At 36.4% G+C, this 20212-nt stretch overlaps 1 protein-coding gene and 1 long non-coding RNA gene across 6 annotated transcripts in view; one reads left to right on the top strand and one right to left on the bottom strand.

The window, feature by feature from the left end:
* TLK2 (tousled like kinase 2) overlaps positions 1 to 20212 on the top strand; it is a 118630-nt gene that overhangs the window by 49961 nt on the left and 48457 nt on the right. For all 4 annotated transcript variants that reach the window (XM_020892750.2, XM_020892748.2, XM_070479565.1 and 1 more), the window contains 3 exons: positions 5124 to 5291; positions 16872 to 16967; positions 18316 to 18408. In XM_020892750.2, the coding sequence (XP_020748409.1) occupies positions 5124 to 5291; positions 16872 to 16967; positions 18316 to 18408 (357 nt within the window). The remainder of the gene's footprint in view (positions 1 to 5123; positions 5292 to 16871; positions 16968 to 18315; positions 18409 to 20212) is intronic.
* LOC110136817 (uncharacterized) lies at positions 4785 to 15265 on the bottom strand. Of its 2 annotated transcripts, XR_002313738.2 has the most exons (4): positions 12547 to 15265; positions 6388 to 6497; positions 5637 to 5769; positions 4785 to 5500 (listed from the first exon to the last, which is right to left on the bottom strand). It is a non-coding gene; the product is annotated as an uncharacterized lncRNA (long non-coding RNA). The 2 variants fall into 2 exon arrangements; XR_002313737.2 differs by lacking the exon at positions 6388 to 6497.

The raw sequence follows: 20212 nt of genomic DNA, 5'->3' as shown, positions 1-20212 counted from the left end.
TACGTCGTGCTGTGCACTTATACTGTGAGATATCCTTCTATTTCTCTTCCGTGTAATTTGTTGGGCTTCTGATATTTGTGGGTTGCTGTCTTGTGCCATTTCTGAATAATTATTTGCCCTTGTCTCTATCTCAGTCCTGTTCTCTTTTTTGTTCTCCTATAAAATTTCAGTGAACCATGTGTTAGACTGTCTCACTTTATCACCATCCCCCTTCATTTCTTTTTTCTGTTTTCTTTTGGTCTCTGTATGCTCCTTCTGGATAGTTTCTTGCCTTTCAGTTCTCAAATTCTCTGTTTTGGTGTATCTAATTTGCTGCATTGGATTCTTAGTTTTTGTTATTTTATGTTCCCTGCAGATATAGTCAAACTGTCTTTTATTTCTTTGATCTAGTAGACATAGTTGTTTAATAATCTGTTAATTTTTGTATTTGAAGTTTTAAAAAATCTGTTTCTGCTATATCTTATTTTTCCTAGTTGTTGCTCAGGCCTTTATTTCTTTTATGCTTTGGTTTTTTTGTCTGTGTGCTGTTCATTGTACTTGAAAAATTATTTGTGAAATTTATTTGAGATCTAAGATGAAGATATGTTTCTCCAGGGAGAATTTTTATTTGCTTCTCTCAAGTGTCTAGAGATTCTACCAGTCCCTACAAACTACTGAATTCATGGCTTGCTTGCTTTGTTTGATTTGCTAGTGTGTTTCTTTGAACCAGCCAAGCAATATTGATTTGGATTGTATTAATATTTCTCAGGGGAGCCTGCACACCCTGCATGGCCAAGGCAACTGTTGCAGCTCCCTGAGGGCAGAGAACTATTTCTTCTGGCTTACATTTTCCCTGAGGTTTTATTTAACCCTTTGAAAGTACAGCTTAAAGTGGGAAGAGTTTCATATTTAGCCGCCTCTGCTGGATGGGCTTTAGCCTATGATTATCCACTCGGCAACATGGTGCCCAGGGATTGGAAAATCAAGATCTTGGGGTGTTCTTAGGGCAAATGTGACTTTGATGCTTCTTTTACTACCTCTTTTGTGTTCCTCATTTCCGTTAGGTTTTGCCATGACAAATCCCTACTATTTTGTCAACTTTTCAGTACTTTTAATATCTTCTAAAAAAAAATTTTGTCCTGTCTTTATAGTTGTTTTCTAAGGGAATGTTGGTACAAACATCCCAATCTGCTATATTTCCAGAGATATTTAAAGATCTTTTAAGCCCTTGGCAAATGATTATTGAATGTATGACAGAATGATTTGTTTTAGCATTGTAGGTTCAATAACACAGTGTGCCAGCTAGTGAGATTACTGTTGTGAAGTATTACAGGCATTCTGGAACCTGCATTTAAATTTATTGGGTGGGGTAGGAGTGTTGTTTTTAAGGAGGTGTGGCTTCTACTCATAGATTTTTTTTAAAAACCTATAAGTTCTTTTTTCCAGATCACTTTGATTATTCTGTTTTACTTGTATTTTCTAAAGTGAAAATGTTAGTTTTCCCTGATAAAGGGATACATGCTGATTATGAAAGTCCAATAATTCAGAAGTGGTAAAATATAAAGTCCTTTCCACAAGAGCTGTTATTAAAGAGTTTAGTGGGTGTATATGTATACATGTATGTTCATATAGCAGGTTCCCTCATTTCCATTGTATAAATTTATTTAGACAATAGACTTAAATATTTTGTATTCTCTAAGTTATGCTATAATGAATATCCTTGTGTATATATCTGTGCTTATGCATTTGTTTACTTTGGATAAATTTCCAAAGCTTAGTTTCCAAGTCAAAGAATATGCACACTTTAAAATGTCATCACATGAATGGATAAAGATGTGGTGTGTGTACACACATGTACACACACACTGGAATATTACTCAGCCATTAAAAACAATGAAACAGTGCCATTTGCAGCAACATGAATGAACCTAGAGATTATCATACTAAATGAAGCAAGCCAGACAAAGACAAATATCATATGATATCACTTATATTGGAATCTTAAAAAATGACACAAATAAACTTATTTATAAAATAGAAATAGACCCACAGACATAGAAAACAAACTTACGGTTGTAAAGGGGAAAGAGTGGATGTATAAATTAGGAATTTGGAATTAACATGTTAATATACACACTGCTACATATAAAATAATAACCAACAAGGACTAACTGTATACAGGAAACTATTCATATTTTTTTTCGTTTATTTTTATTAGTTGGAGGCTAATTACTTTACAATATTTAGTGGGTTTTGCCATACATTGACATGAATCAGCCATGGATTTACATGTGTTCCCTATCCCGATCCCCATTCCCTCCTCCCTCCCTATCCCATCCCTCTGGGTCATCCCAGTGCACCAGCCCTGAGCACTTTTCTCATGCATCCAACCTGGACTGGCGATCTGTTTCACCCTTGATAATATGTGTGTTTCGATGCTATTCTCTCAGATCATCCCACCCTCGCCTTCTCCCTTAGAGTCCAAAAGTCTGTTCTATACATCTGTGTCTCTTTCTCTGTCTTGCATATAGGGTTATTGTTGCCATCTTTCTAAATTCCATATATATGCGTTAGTATACTGTATTGGTGTTTATCTTTCTGGCTTACTTCACTCTGTATAATGGGCTCCAGTTTCATCCATCTGTATTCATATTTTATAATAACTTATAAGGGAAAAGAATCTGAGAAAGAAAATATGTGTTCAGTTACATATATATAACTGAGTCACTTTTCTGTATACCTGAAACTAACATAGCATTATAAATCAACTATGCATCATTTAAAATAAAATTAAATAAAATGAAATATCATCACATAATTGCTAGCAGGTCATCAACAGTTTGAGAGTCCCAGTTTCTTCCTATCCTTCTAAACTGAATTTTACATTATAGTCTTCACCAGTGAGAAAAATACCTTGTTTTAAGTTGCATTTCTTCATCAGTGATATTAACTATCTTTTCATATGTTTAGTGGCCTTTTGGATTTCTCTTTTAATGCTTATTCAGTTTATTATAAATAAATAAATATTTATTCTAGCATTTGCTTTGTCTTACTGATGGTTAGGAGTACATTATTTATTAAGATTGTTAGCTCATTGTCACTTATAGTATAAATATTTTCTACCTCTTTATAATTTGTTTTTTAATTTATGTCCACTTTCACCATTCAGAAGTCAAAAAATTAGAAGTGATCAAATTTATCAATGTTTTTCTCTTCATGACTTATTACTAGTTTTGTCTTATTCTTAGATATTCCTATATGGTTTGTGTTTGTAATGTCATGTTTAAAAAGCCCTTCACCACTGGAAAGTCATAATAGCATTTTATATTTTCTTATAATTTTTATGTATACTATAAGGAAGTAATGTACTTTTCCTTTTTTCTAATATCTATGTACATATCCTATCTATCACCTTTGTAATAGAATTCCCACTAATTAGAAATGCAGTATAATCACAAATTATACATCCATTTTATATGGGTATTTTTCTGATTTTTCTGTGCGACTGATGAGTCTGCTTGTTCTTTTACCAATATTATGCTTATTTGGTTAATGTTACTTTGTTGTTGTTTAGTCGCTAAGTCATGTCCGACTCTTTGCAACCCCATTGAATTGGAGCCCACCAGTCTCTCCTGTGTCCATGGGGTTTCCCAAGCAAGAATATTGGACTGGGTTGTCATTTCCTTCTCCAGGGGATCATCCCAAACCAGGGTTGTCTCCTGAACTGGCAGGTGGATTCTTAAAACACTCTGAGCCACCAGAGAGGCCAGTGTTGCTTTGTAGTAAGTTTTAATAGCCAGTCAGGTTTCCCTGGTACCCTTTATCAAAAATTACATGCTAATTTTGATTATTTTTCCAAGTGGACCTCAGAACTAAAATGTGAAAATCCATAGAAACAGTCTCCCCAGAGTGCAGAGGAGAATCACTGTACTACCACAACACCCTTTCTTGCAAAAATAGAAACAAAAATACGCAAAAAGCCCTAAGCACTAGCTTTTAGAAAAATTTGACATATATAAAATTTGAACTCAGGAGCATAGTATTTTGATATTTAATGTAGGTTGTCTTTTATATTTGTCAGTGAACTATAGTTTTCGTTTTACGTGTAATCCGCATATTGTTTCCTTCTAAGTATTTTACAGATAATTTTGAATCTGCTTTTTCTCCTGATGCTACTTGTTCTGATTATAATCAGTTGTTGATATGTGGGGAAGTTGTTGACTTTTGTGTATTTATTTTATACTTGGCCATCTTACTGAACTCTTATTTGTTGTTTTTCGGTTGATTTGTTTGATTTCCTTTGTGAATAGTTATATCATCCAAAATTGACACTTTCTAATGTTTGATATTTTCCAGTGTTTATACCTCATATTGTTGTCCTTATTACTTTGGCTAAAAATTCTATGATAATGTTGAATGACTGTGATTTTCATGTGTTAACCCCTGTCTAGCTCCTAATTTTAATGAAGGTGTCTCAAGTATAGCACCATTAATTACAGTTATGTTTATTTCTGAAAAAATACTCTGTTGAATTATAAATGGATACTTATAGTTTTTTTTTGTTTGAAGTATTGCCCAACAATGTGCAAATCTTTTTGCATCTAAAGGAAAGAATCTTGATTCTCTGCCCTCCCCCACCAACATTAATGTAGTGAATTACATTAGTAGATAGAATAATGAACTATCTTTATATTTCTGGAATAAGCCATACATAATTGTGGTATATTACTCTTTTGTTTGTATTTATTTTATATTTTGCATATAGGTATAATATGGTAATAGAATAGAATAGAGAGTAAAGTAAGTAGGGGCCAAATGCCTTAATCTTTATTAACTTAGAGGTTATAAATAGCATTTCCTTGTAGAATTGAGGGTATAATGAAGTTGTTTGTTGAACTCTACAAAGTAACCTGCAAATTCAGAGTTCTCTAAATACAGAACCATTAAAATGTACTAACTCAGGTTTATAGATAGGTCACAATCCAGTGATAATGTGACTGTACTCTCCATATTTGTTTTCAGAGGGTTTTGTTTTTTTAAGCCCTTCTTATATCTGATAACTGTGTGTAATCTGTTGCATGCTTTGGCCGTATCAGATGTTTTCTTTGTCATGTAATTTGCGTGTTTCCTTTCATGTTTTCCAGCGGCGAGTAGAACAGCCTCTCTATGGTTTAGATGGCAGCGCTGCAAAGGAGGTGTCAGAGGAGCAGTCTGCCCTGCCAACGCTCATGTCGGTGATGCTGGCGAAGCCTCGGCTCGACACGGAGCAGCTGGCGCAGAGGGGAGCTGGCCTCTGCTTCACTTTCGTCTCGGTGAGTACTGAGGCTGCGTTTATGCACATCCTTGTGTTCCTGGGGCTCCAAGGTGGAGTCTGAGCAAGGACTTCGGTAGAGAGATGATGACTTCTAACTCTGTGTTACCTCTAAAGGTGAGTGCTTGTGCTCGGCCCCGCCTGGCTCAAGGCGCCGAGAGAGGCTGCTTTCACAGAGTCTGAGTGCCCTGTGGGATGGAAAACACAACCCTAGGGTGACAAAAAACAGAAAATACCGATTAAATTCCATTACAATTAAAAATAAAATCTCCAGACTCCAACCATCACTTATTTGAAGTAATATTCAAGTTAATAAAATATTAGTGTGGGGACAAGGCATGCTTACTAATCATTTCCCCCTCTATGGTATCTGGACAGCCTGCATGCTTGCTTTCTTCATTTCTTCAGAGTATTAGTACAGTTGCTTTTCCAAGACTGTTTGGCTACCTGTTTGTTCCTTTCAGCTTACTTCTTTCTTCCTTGAAGGACAGGAATTTGGAAAAAAAAAAAAAAGAACAGGAATTTGATTATTATAAATGTTTGACCCCATATTTTATTTGCCAAATTATAATTCAGTTTGACTTAAAAGTTGTTGCTTTTCTTGGTTTCTTTACCCTGCCAAGTACCTGTTTGTTTTCAGTGATGCAATAAAGCAACAGAAAGTCCCATCACCCTGTCCCTCCATTTTTAGGGGCCTCCTTCAGAGCTAACATTACCATTGATCAACATTTCTTTCTCTCTTACTGGTTCATTTTCTCCAGTAATCTGTTTCCTCCTTACTTGTTCCATGGTTTCTGGGCAAATAAATCTCTATAATCTCTGGGATTAACCCACATGTGATTGTATTAAAAAAGGCCATGAAATGGTGGGTGTCTTAAGGAAGGGAGATAAAAATAATAAGATAATTAGATCGGGATCATTGTATATTATTTGAATCCCTTCTGCCCTTCCTTCCTTTTCTCATTCTTTCCTTCCTCACAGTTCTTTAAGTTTGGGGGTAATTTGTTGCTGAGCAATAGAGAACTAATACATGTGGCTTTATCTCTAATGCCTCCTTTTTCCCTCATATTCTACATCTAATCTATCAGAAAACATACCTAACATCTAGAATCTGACCATCTCTCACTGTCTCCACTGCCACCATGATGGCCCAGCATCTCTCTGCTTTGGAATGCTTTCTTATAGAGGAGTAACATGGTAATCACATCTGAAGAAGGAACATGGAAACAGTATAAAAACCAAAGGCCTAGAAGCTTTGGTATAGTTCTGTTTCTCTTTGCTTCTCTGCGGTTCCAACTGGGATATAAACTTAGTGAGATAAAAAAGGAGAAAAGCAAAAAAGTTAGCATTAATATATAACAAATGTTGGTTAATAGAGACAAGCAGTTTCCTTTAAAAAAAAATAAAGGGCAAAGGCTATGAACAGGCAGTTTTAACAGGGGAAAAAAGGACAAATGTCTAACAATGTGAGAAATTGGTTAACTTCAGCCATAGAGAAATGCAAAATAAAATAACTTATCAAATTGACAAGGACTAGTAAATTTGGTGATTCTTGGTACAGGTAGTCGTTTAGATACACATATAGTGCTATGTGTATGTATAGATTGGTACAGTCATTTGGACAGGTTGATAGTGTATCTCAGTGTTAAGGTTACATATCCTTGGGTCCAGAAATTCCATTCCCATGAACTACATACACAAAGATGTTTATTGTATTGTTTATAAATTGCAAAAATCTGGAAGCAGTGTCCCTCTAGAGTGTTTCAGAGGAACTTCTAACAAGAATACCTGTTACCTCCACGTTGCTAAGTCTGGCAATCAGTTCTCAGAACTTACTCAATATAATTCATTAGCTGCAGTTGATCAGTCCCTTCTCTAAGCACATAGTCTTTTCTTTGCTTCTGCCTTTTTGATTTCTCTTCATTTCCTGGATCTCCAAATATTGGAGTGCCCCAGGGCTCAGTCTCCAGTCCTCTTGTATACCATCTTTCAGTGAGGAGAATCTCATTTAGTTTCTTACTTTCAGTCATCACCTATACTCAGAAGACTTCCAAATTTACATCTCCAGCCCAGAGCCTTTCCCTCACTTCCGGACCTATGTAGTCAGTTGTCTGTGTCTAATAGGCATATCAAATTTAACATGACCGAAGCTGAATTCTTCACTTTGTTCCCCCATTCCAAACCCCATTTCTTCCACATCTCAGTAATTTTCAGCTCTCGGCTTACAATTGTTCAAAAATCCTGGAGTCATTCTAGTCTTTATTTTATATCCTAATTCTTAATCCGTCAGCAAGTCTACTGATTTTACCTTCAAAATATGTTCAGAATCCTGCCACTTCCTCTGCCTTTAGATGACCACTCAAATCTCGTCTCCCACTGAGATCATGGTGGCAGCCTCCTAACTGAACTGTTAATTTCTGCCTTTGTTCTCAGCAGATCAGAGTGATCCCATTGGAACTTAAGTCCAAGCATGCTACTCCCCTGCTCAGAAGTGTTTGTAATGGCACATAACGCCTTGCATGGCCTGTTTCCCACCACTTTGACATCTGTTACTACTGTCTCCCTTCCTCACCAAGTTCCATCCTCACTGGCTGCCTTTCTTCTTCAAATGCTACCTGGTGTCTGTCACCTCAGGGCCTTTACCGTAACATTCTTCCTCTAGATATCACCTTGCCTTGTCCCCTTGGTTTTCTCTAGTCTTGTCTTAAATCCACAGCCTATTAGAAAGACTGTAGTGTATAAGGTAGCACTCCTTCCTGCTCCCCCCAAACATTATATAGCTGCTGTGCCCTAATTTTTCTTCTTTGCCTTATCACCTTCTTTGCCTTAACTGCTATAATTTACTTCTTTGTCTCACTCCCCACCCCCATCCTAACTCCCCTCCACTGAAGTGTAACCTGCATTAGGTCAAGGACTTCACTTAGTTCACTTCTGCACCGCCAATGCTGGAACCGGATCTGCTCTCATATACACACAGTTTAATTCTATGTTGTGTGAATTAATGAAGGCATTTTTCATATAAGGACTAGTTAAATAAAATATAGTATGTATATACAATGGGATGCTCTACAATTGACGAATAAAGTGAGATAGACTTTTACATAATTTGTAGACTTTTTTTGGCCATGGGATCCCTTGCATTTCCGTCTGAATTTTAGGGTCAGCTTTTCAATTTCTGTAAACCAGACCAGATGGAATTTATAGCAACTGTGCTGACTCTGCAGATTAATTTGGGGGAGTATTGCCCTCATTAAAAAAAAGTGAGGTATATGTGCTAGCAATGAAAGACCTATAGATCAATACTGATAAGTAAAAATAGGTGGCAGAATATTATGAGTCTGATCCTTTGAATGTTTGATCCCATGGACATCCATGGCATTCTCTAGGCCAGAATACTGGAGTGGGTAGCCTTTCCCTTCTCCAGGGGTTCATCCCAACCTAGGGATTGAATTCAGGTCTCCCGCATTGCAGGCAGATTCTTTACCAGCTGAGCCACAAGGGAAGCCCGTTTAAAATCATATTGCTACATAATTTTATGTATTTCAACATAGGAAATTTGATTTTTAACATTATAAACATATACTTTTCTAAATTGTAAAAGTAGTATATGTGCATGACCTACGAATAATTGAAGTGATAGAGAAGAGTAAAATTCTTTCCTTTGTATTCATGAGATAACCAGTGTTAAAGAGTTTGTTTTAGATTTTGTACTGAATACCATTTTAACTTCAAATTATCTTTTATGCAATCAACATTCCCCATTGTGAGAGATGTTTAACATACCCAGCTTCCTTTTTCATCTTTCATCCTTTTAGTTATTGTTACATTGTTTGTGATATTTAGTTATAATTGATTTGTTTCTGCTTTATAAATTATTCTAAAAATTGAAAACATTTAAGGAGCATTTACTATATTATGGTTGTTTCATTATTGTGCACTGTAAAACTGAGTGATTTTATTGGATTCACTGAAAAGAAAACAGTCCTAGTCACTGAATTAGTTTTGATTGAATGAGACAGTTAATACTTGTCAAGGTCTAAAAGATTTTTTTTAATAAATATATGAGGTCTGTTATTTCCTCAAAAGCTACATCTTTTAATAAACATAAGATGTTCTTAAATGCTTTAATTTTTTAAAATGTAGTTTGCAGATTTTTTTTGGCTGTGGGATCCCTTGTATTTCCATATGAATTTTAGGATCAGCTTTTCAGTTTCTGTAAACAGACCAGATGAAATTTATAGCAGTTGTGTTGACTCTGCAGACTAATTTGGGGGAGTATTGACTTCATAAAAATATTGTTTTCCAGTCCATGAATATGAGATAGCTTTCCATTTATTTAGGTATCTTTAATTTATTTTTATTAGTAATAAAATTTGAAATTTTTGGTGTGTAGATTTTGCCCTTGTTTTGTTCAAATTATTTCTAAGAGTTTATTCTTTTTCATGTTATTGCAAATGTTTTCAGAGATGGCCTTTTTTGGTATTGAAAAAGTTCACTTCTATTCTGAGTTCATTGAGTTCATCATGAAAGGGTATTTGATGCTTTCTCTACATCTGTTGAGATGATCGTATGGTATCTTTTTGTTCTTGAGGTCTATCCACTATTTGTCTTGTCCTTGTCATGTCATAGCCTTTTTTAGTCTTAAAAACCTTTTACCTCAGAGAAACTTTATTTTACTGTTCTTAGATTTTTCTTTCCTTCTGCTCTTTTCCTCCTAAAAGCCTGTTAGTTTTGAAGCCTCTTCCTGTTCATGTTTCTTAACTTTTCTTTCATGCTACTTGACTTTGTTTCTTCCTCTGGGAGATTTTCTTGACATTGTCTTTCAGATTTTCTGTGTTCAGCTCTGTGCATTTTGTTACTTAGCTCATCTACTCACTTTTTAGAATATTGATACTCTTGTCACATTTAATTTCATGTTCTTTACTGATTTTCCATTTTTATAGATGTAGTATCCTTTTAACCCTCTCTGGACATATTTTATTTTTAAAGTTGTTTTTATTGAATACTCTATTTTCTCTTGGATCAGGTTTTGTTTTTTCATGTTGGATCTTCACTTTGTGCTGTTGGTTTTCTTGAAAAATGTATTTTGCTTTAGTTGAATGCAGTACTATTAGGGTGATTTGGCAGAGGTTACTGACATGGATTTTCCCTTCAGTGGCATTGTTCCGCTTCCCAATAGCTCTCCATTGGTGTATGTGTGTGCGAGTGCTACCCTGTGTAAGCATCTGGTCAGCTCTCGGCAGAAAAACCAGCTCCTTTACACACATGGAAATAAGGAGGGCGTTGTTTTGCTAGGTAACTCTAACTCTTAGCGGCGTATTCCACGTCTTCCTCAATTCTGGCAGCTGTAGGGGGCAGGGATACTGTACTTTCTTTACTTTTTTCCTTAGGATACAGTATTCACAGCAGAAGCCCCTCCCCCTGGACTCACTCATTTTCCATTTTAAATATTTACATGTTTGTTTTTATTTGAGAGACCAATTCGTGTGCTTTACCCTTGGTTCAGAAGCAGTAGTATCCATGGCCCTCACTGTGCAAGGGAGAGATCAAGAGGGGACCCTGTTGGACTATATAGGTTTTAAATGTCTGATAATTGTTCCAAGGGTCACTCCTGGTAAAGGTAAATCTCAGTGTGGGGCTTTGGAGGAGTTCCCTTCAAGAGAACCAGCTTGTTTTACTGCTCGTGTTTTCAGCTATGAATTTATTTTACTTTCTCTATCAGTCTGATCCCAAATGCTTTTGAGTGTTTCTTAAAACTTAGTTTTTAAAAATTTCTGATTCTTAATTCTCGTTTGTTTCTTAACGCTGTTAGGATTTCATTTAGAAAGAAAATCTTCCAAGTATCAGTAGGACTTTGGGAAATCTAGCCTGTAATTATGAATTAGAAGCCAATACTATTTCTCTAATTGGAACGAAGAACATGGAAGTCTGGGAAGGATGTTTTGCTGAGTAAGGGTTAGACTAAATTTACAACTACAATGGTCTGCTTAGCAAGGCCATCAGCTTCTCATTTCCTGAGAACATGATCCTATAATTGTGGACTCAGGAGACTAAACTCTGTTTTCCAGTGTTGCATTTCTAGTGTTTAACACAGGACCAGGCACAGAGGTTCATAATTAATACCGAATGAATGATAAGAATTAGAGCATTTTCATGGATTTACTTGTCACAGTAGGTCCTTATATTTTTGTAGTTCTCCTATTTTTTGTAAGTATCAATTTCATTTTCGTGAGGATTTGCTACCTCCTTACTTCTGTCCTACTGACTCAGTTAACTTTCTACAGTTTTACTTCTTATCATGGGGCTATTTATATGTACATTTTTACAGAGAGCTTTAATTTGGAAACATCTCCTTGAATGACATTCTAGCACCCTTTGTTTGCTGAAAGAAAACTTAGAAATGAGCACATGTTAAAAAAGGAAAAAGCATTAAAAAAAGTAAAAAACCCGTATACCAAAATCTAGAAGTTCATAGAAAGAGCCTTTTAGCCTGTCATGTGATTGTTGTTGGTGTTTATTATAAAAGCAGCTCAGTAATGTTTATTTAGAGATAGGTTTTAAAAGGATAGGATTTTAAAAGCAATCTAATGATAACTGAAGGAGATAATGGTTGTATCACAGTGCAGTATAGTACGTGATTTTTACAATCATAACCCTTCATCAATAAGACGAGGTTAGGTTTGCCACATTGTAGGAAGAGTAGGGAACATTACCAGTTACTTAGACTCTCCTAAACCTGGCTCTGATCACTGCTCTGACTTACATGCTGTGTACATTGTTTTATCTCTTTGAGACTGACTCCTCAGTTTTTACTTTTTGATCCCCACAACAGTTCTCTCTCTTTCCTTTGGGTTCTTGTATGGAATGTGAGAACCTGGAATGACCCTATCATCTCTTCCCTTTGACTGCTTATTTCCTTCAAATTTTAACTCTGATATTATTTTATCAAGGAATTAAGCCTCAATTCATTATGTTAGGTTAGGTACCTTGTTGTGTATGCTTATAGCACATATCCTTAATTGCAATTTTGTATTATTATATGATTGTTTAACAGTTTCTGTCAACAAGTATATATCCAGTGCTTAAAACATCTTTTCTTGGTTTATGAGTTTACTAAGGCAGAGGACTGGGCCTTTAGGTTTTGTTTGTTTTTCTTGGCCATTGTGTCCTGAGCACCTAACATGATATTTAGATGAGGATGTTCTCAGTGAGTACTTGAATGAATAAATAAAAATGGAGATGATATTATCGCCTACCTTACAAGACTGTTGTGAGCCTTCAGTTTAGTTGTGTGTGTGAAGTGCTTAGCTTGCTTGTGGCCTGTTCACAGCAGTCCCCATAATGGCTGACGCGAGACAGTTGGTGTACTGTGCTCACAGACATCGGTTACCGTGGATGCAGATAGCCCTCAATTCTTATTCCCCCACTGACGAGCTCTGTGACCCCATGTAGGTGCTTAATATCTCAGATTTGCATTTTCTTTATAAATGAGAATAGCAGCACCTGCTTATAGGGTTTTGTAAGGTAATCCAAGTCTATACCCTGACCAGTAATGCTGAAGAAGCTGAAGTTGAACGGTTCTATGAAGACCTACAAGACCTTTTAGAACTAACACCCAAAAAAGATGTCCTTTTCATTATAGGGGATTGGAATGCGAAAGTAGGAAGTTAAGAAACACCTGGAGTAACAGGCAAATTTCACCTTGGAGTACAGAATGAAGCAGGGCAAAGGCTAATAGAGTTTTGCCAAGAGAACGCACTGGTCATAGCAAACGCACTCTTCCAACAACACAACAGAAGACTCTACACATGGACATCACCAGATGGTCAGTACCGAAATCAGATGGATTATATTCTTTGCAGCTGAAGATGGAGAAGCTCTCTACAATCAGCAAAAACAAGACCGGGAGCTGAATGTGGCTCAGATCATGAACTCCTTTATGCCGAATTCAGACTTAAATTGAAGAAAGTAGGGAAAAGCACTAGACCATTCAGGTATGACCTAAATCAAATCCCTTACAATTATACAGTGGAAATGAGAAATAGATTGAAGGGGCTAGACAGAATGCCTGAAGAACTATGGATATTGTTCATATGGACAATGTTCATGACCTTGTACAGGAGGCAGGGATCAAGACCATCCCCAAGAAAAAGAAATGCAAAAAGCAAAATGGCTGTATGAGGAGGCCTTACAAATAGCTGTGAAAAGAAGAGACACAAAAAAGCAAAGGAGAAAAGGAAAGATATATCCATTTGAATGCAGAGTTCCAAAGAATAGCAAGGAGAGATAAGAAAGCCTTCCTCAGTGATCAGTGCAAAGAAATAGAGGAAAACAACAGAATGGAAAATACTAGAGATCTATTCAAGAAAATTAGAGATACCAAGGGAACATTTCATACAAAGATGGGCTCAATAAAGGACAGAAATGATAGGGACCTAACAGAAACAGAAGATATTCAGAAGAGGTGGCAAGAATACACAGAAGAACTGTACAAAAAAGATCTTCATGACCCAGATAACCATGTTGGTGTGATCACTCACATGGAGCCAGACATCCTGGAATGTGAAGTCAAGTGGGCCTTAGGAAGTATCACTATGAACAAAGCTAGTGGAGGTGATGGAATCCCAATTGAGCTATTTCAAATCCTAAAAGATGATGCTGTGAAAGTGCTGTACTCAATATGTCAACAAATTTGGAAAACTCAGCAGTGGCCACAGAATTGGAAAAAGTCAGTTTTCATTCCAATCCCAAAGAAAGACAATGCCAAAGAATGTTTAAACTTCTGCATAATTGCACTCATCTTACACTGGTAAAGTAATGCTCAAAATTCTCCAAGCCAGGCTTTAGCAATACGTGAACTGTGAACTTCCAGATGTTCAAGGTGGTTTTAGAAAAGGCAGAGGAACCAAGTATCAAATTGCCAACATCAGCTGGATCATTAAAAAAGCAAGAGAGTTCCAGAAAAACATCTATTTTTGTTTTATTGACTATGCCAAAGCCTTTGACTGTATGGATCACAATAAACTGTGGAAAATTTTTAAAGAGATGGGAACACCAGACCACCTGACCTGCCTCTTGAGAAATCTGTATGCAGGTCAGGAAGCAACAGTTAGAACTGGACATGGAACAACAGACTGGTTCCAAATAGGAAAAGGAGTACGTCAGGGCTATATATTGTCACCCTGCTTATTTAACTTATATGCAGAGTACATCATGAGAAATGCTGGGCTGGAAAAAACACAAGCTAGAATCAAGATTGCCGGGAGAAATATCAATAGCCTCAGATATGCAGATGATACCACTCTTACGGCAAAAAGTGAAGAAGAACTAAAGAGCCTCTTGATGAAAGTGAAAGGAGAGTAAGAAAGCTGGCTTACAGCTCAACATTCAGAAAACTAAGATCATGGCATCTGGTCCCATCATTTCATGGCAAACAGATGGGGAAACAATGGCTGACTCTATTTTTTGGGGCTCCAAAATCACTGCAGATGGTGACTACAGCCATGAAATTAAAAGATGCTTACTCCTTGGAAGGAAAGTTATGACCAACCTAGACAGCATATTAAAAAACAGAGGTATTACTTTACCAACAAAGGTCCATCTAGTCAAGGCTATGGTTTTTCCAGTAGTCATGGATGGTTGTGAGAGTTGGACTGTGAAGAAAGCTGAACGCTGAAGAATTGATGGTTTTGAACTGTGGTGTTGGAGAAGACTCTTGAGAGTCCCTTGGACTGCAAGGAGATCCAGACAGTCCATCCTAAAGGAGATCAGTCCTGGGTGTTCATTGGAAGGACTGATGCTGAAGCTGAAACTCCAAATCTTTGGCCACCTGATGCAAAGAGTTGACTCATTTGAAAAGACCCTGATGTTGGGAAAGATTGAAGGCAGGAGGAGAAGGGGACAGCAGAGGATGAGATGGTTGGATGGCATCACCGACTCAATGGACCTGAGTCTGGGTGGAGTCCAGGAGTTGGTGAAGGGACAGGGAGGCCTGGCATGCTGCAGTTCATGAGGTCACAAAGAGTTGGACATGAGTGTGTGACTGAATTGAGCTGAACTGAAGGCCTACTTGTGATCATGGCAGTAATTGCTCAGTACGTGGTGGTTATACATTGTTTTAATGTTAATGAATAAAGAAATAATTAATGGAATAATTAGGAAGTACCAGATGAAACTTACACTATTCGAAACACTATATTCTTTGATGAGATGATATTTCCATTAGCCCATAATCCCCAGAATATCCAGTATTTTGTAATTATGTCTATGATAGGTTGTACTGTGTTGAGTGCAATTTTGTTTTTAAAAGGACTCATTGGAGTAAAGGTCTTCCTTGACTTATGATGGGATTAGGTCCTGATATAACATGTCATGAGTTGAAAATATCATTCATAAATCAAAACATATTTAATATACCTCACCTACCGAATATATCATAGCTCAACCTTGCTTATCTTAAATGTGCTCGGAACGTGTACATTAGCCTGCAATCACCTAACAAAAAGTCTATTTTATAATACAGTGGTGAATCTCATGTAATTTATTGAATACTGAAAGTAAAAATCAACATGGTTGTCTGGGTGTATGGCTGTCAGTGTATCTGGTTGTTTACCTTCATGACTCTGTGGCTGACTGGGAGCTGTGGCCTGCTGCTGCTGCCTGGCATCTTGAGAAAGTACTGTGTCACATGTTACTAACCCAGGAAAAGGTGAAAATTCAAAATTTGAAGTACCATTTCTACTGAACGTATTGCTTTTGCACCATCATAGAGTTGAAAACTTGTTAAGTGGAACTGTTGTTAAGTTGGTGACCATCTGTATAGTGATTGCATATTCTTGAACAGTTGAATTATATTAAGTCCTAAACCTTCTAAATTTGAAAGTGCCTTAGAATGCCCCATCATTTATGTATAAAATGTCACAGTAAACAAGTGACAATATTGTAAATCAGCCAGAATTTTTGGCCCACTGTGTGTTCCTGGGTGAAGTTTGAGCGTCTTGGATGCCCTTCTGAATAGAAGTTCCCAGTCCTTTCTGCCTGGAGTCATGAGCGTCCCCTCTGCTTGAGTGTCTCACCAACCTGTCCTGCGAAAGCACATTTATAGTTGACTCTTAAGATGTGTGGGTTTGGACTGACTGCTCAGGTCCACTTTGATGTGGAATTTTTTTAATAGATCCATACTGTGTGTTACACCATTTGAGACTGGTTTAATCAGCAGATTCAGAACTGTGGATCCAGAGGGCCACCTGTAAAGTTACCTGTGGATTTTTGACTGCATGGTCGGAGGAGGGGGGTGGGTGGTCAGCGCCCTTAACCCATGTGTTGTTCAAGCATCAGTTGTACAGTGAAAAGGACATTTACATACTTAATTTCCATATTTTAAAAATTCATTTGTTAGCATTTGGTGTTTTAAACTATTTACAGTAAAATGGTCTAAGCCACCATGTCATCTTGGCTCCATGCCCCTGAGTCTTGGCTTTCATCAGGAAGTATTTGTTTTATGTAATCGTTTGTATGCATATAAATGCTTGTGGAGAAAGATGGAAAACTTCTTGTGATTGGTGGTACACCTTTATTCCAGGCTCAGCAAAACAGTCCCTCATCTACGGGATCTGGCAACACAGAGCATTCCTGCAGCTCCCAAAAACAGATCTCCATCCAACACAGACAGACCCAGGTAGGTCAGTGGTTGATAAACAGGGAGGGAAAGAACTGCTTCGGAGTAAATGGTAAATCTGGGTCTTCTCTCTCCCTTTATTTCTCTGACTTCATCTCATTTATTTGTGTGTGTTGTATTCAGAACTTGCATTATGAATATTTCAAGTCTTTTGGAAGGTGCTTTTAACTTTTTGAGGTGTTTCTTTGCCTTTCTGATGTATTCAGAAAGATTATAGACAGAAATGATTATATTGCAGCATGGTGTTAAGGAAAAAGCACTTGTTTTGGAGAACTCAAGACCCCGATTCAGATTCTAGCTCTGCAACTTATGCTTTATCTTTTGGGGCCTCAGTTTTCTTCAGTTCAAATTATCTATAAAATGTGGTTGATTATCATCATCTTAGTGTCTACAAAACACTCGTTGGGACAGTACTTATGATAGGCATCAGTGAGTCTTTTTTATTGAAATATAGTTAATTTAGAATATTGTGTTAATTTCACATGGATAGCAAAGTGATTGGTTATACATACATACATATATATATATATATATATATGTATGTGTCTATATTCTTTTTTTTTCTGATTCTTTTTCCATTATGGTTTGTTACAAACTATTGAATACAGTTCCGTGCGATACACAGTAAACCCTTGTTGTTTTAAACTTCTTTAACATGTCGCACACCAACATAATTCTTCCTTAAACAGTCTTCAGAAACTCCTTAATTTAGGGAATTGTTGTGAATATTCAAAGATAATATCTGCAAAAAGGATAATGGATATATCCTCCATTTTGTTGTGTTGAGCTCACCAAATATTATACCTTGTTTTCTTGAAGCTGTTGGTACCTTGTTGCCTTCAAGACAGGATGCCTGGCAATCTGGGAGAATTTCTTAAGTCACAAGAGCTAAACAGCCCTCAGGAGCAGATTTTAAAGTTATTTGAATTAAACTTTTGAATAGTTGAACAGACTTAGGTAGTTGAGCATTCATCTCTCTTCTGGTCGCTCTGTCTCCACTAGGTGGCATGTTTGTTCTTTAGAGATTCGTGTCCTTTCTCCTCTGATGACCTTTTCTATTCAAAGTTAGTTTCATTTCTAGAGAGTATGTTTCTGTACTGTTCAGTGCACAGTATTTTGAGAATTCATATATTTTATCCCAGAGTTAATATATTTTTGAAAGGCAAGTATAGCAGAACGTAATGCTTAAAGAGTGAGATGAGAAAGGCAGATTTAATTTCTTGAGCCATGGGATTCCAGGCTAGTTGTATCATCAAGTGCTTTTTTTTCAGAAAAGTAATGAGAAAAATGTGATGACATATAATATTTTGAGACTAATCCTAAGTTTGTTTTCTGCTTATCTCTGTAGTCTGACCTCACAATAGAAAAAATATCTGCACTAGAAAACAGTAAGAATTCTGACTTAGAGAAGAAGGAAGGAAGAATAGATGATTTGTTAAGAGTAAGTATTAAAATGTCATAGGAGATTTTATAACAAGCTCTGATTGATTTATCTATATTTATATGTGTGAATTGCATGTATATCATAGAGATAATTACTGTAACAAATAATAAAGTTAAAATGTGGACATTTGGATATTTTCCTTTAATCTGAGGGAACCTGAGTAGGTAACAAGGATCAAACTGTATTCCAAACAGTATCTTTACATTGGACATCTTAATTTTAGAATTTTAATATTTAAATATATACTAGAGAAATATATCTGTGGAGAGTTGAAGGTGTGAGAATATCTATAGAGTGTTGTTTTACCATCTCAGGGAAATTTTTTTTAATGTCTTTGAATTTTTAAAACTTTTATTGATTTTTTAAAATTGGAATATAATTGCTGTGTTGTATTAGTTTCTGCTGTACAGTGAGGTGAGTCAGCTGTGTGCATACACGTATCCCTTCCCTCTTGGACCTCCCCCGCACCCCTCTTGGTCATCACAGAACACCGAGCTGAGCTTCCTGTGCTCCATAGCAGCTTCCCGTTAGCAGTCTGTTTTACACATGGTACTGCATACGTGTCAGTCCCAGTCTCCCAGTTTGTCTCACCCTCCCGTTCTCCTCCTCAACCCCCACGCCCCACCCCCGGTCCACATATCCATTCTCCATGTCTCTGTCTCTGTTCCTGCTGGAAATAGGTTCATCGCTACCATTTCTCTAGATTCCACATGTATGTGTATTTGAATTTTAAAAACTATTTCACAAGTACTTTTCAGTCCTGGTTTTGCGTTTTATATCTTTTATAACCTATTCATCTGAAGTGTTTTGTGCTTACAAGAGAAACTTTAAAAGTAGCTATATGGAGTTAAAAATATACCTCTAGAGAATATACAATGATTTTTTTTTAATTTTAATTTTATTGGAGTATAGTTGATTTACATTGTTATGTTTCAGATGTATAGCAAAATAATTCAGTTATACGTATATTCATTCTTTTTTAGATTCTTTTCTTGTATAGATTATCACAGAATACTGAGTAGAGTTCCTTGTGCTATACAGTAATACCATGATATTTTCTGAAATAATTTTTTAATATACAATTTGACATATTGACTGACCCTTTTAAAAAAATTTTTAAGGTTTATTGTTTTCTTATTGTAAAAATCAATACATTCTTTATAATAAATTTAGAGAATAGTAAAAAAAAAAAATAAAATGATACCCATAATTCCATTAACTGTGATTAAAACCTTTGGCATATTTACCATAGTAATTTTTGACCTATTTATAGCATATATAAAATTTTTTTAAGAAATTGTTGATTTATTTCTATTTTTTGGCCACATTAGGCAGCATACAGGATCACAGTTCCCCAGTCAGGGATTCCCATGTAGTGGAGGCACGAAGTCTTAACTGTTGCACTGCCAGCGAAGTCCTTGTAGCATGTACATAAATGCATCTATACGTAAATACTACCAATGTGTAAATAAAATTGGCTAACATTTTAATCTCCAGTGTTTTTATTGTTCTCAAGCTGATGTCCCCTTTCCTATTCAGAAACATTTTTCTTAGGCCTGGTGGTTTTGTTTCTTAGTTTGCTTTTCTCCATCCTTCAGTGAGAAGAGCCATGTTTAGACTCAGTACCTATTTTCCATCTTTCATTGTTAGTATGTATACTTGCTTGGTGTTGCTCTTAACGTCTCTTCTTTTCACTTGGGTGCTCGTTGAATTGCCAAGGTTTATAATTAGATATTGTGTGTTCATAGAAATCCTAGTCTAGTTGTCTAATCTAAACAAAAAAATTTTGTCCAGGGTAGCT

This window comes from Odocoileus virginianus, chromosome 17, assembly GCF_023699985.2.
Source record: "Odocoileus virginianus isolate 20LAN1187 ecotype Illinois chromosome 17, Ovbor_1.2, whole genome shotgun sequence".
In the NCBI taxonomy this organism is placed as follows: domain Eukaryota; kingdom Metazoa; phylum Chordata; class Mammalia; order Artiodactyla; family Cervidae; genus Odocoileus; species Odocoileus virginianus.
This window is presented reverse-complemented; position numbering and strand designations above follow the sequence as displayed.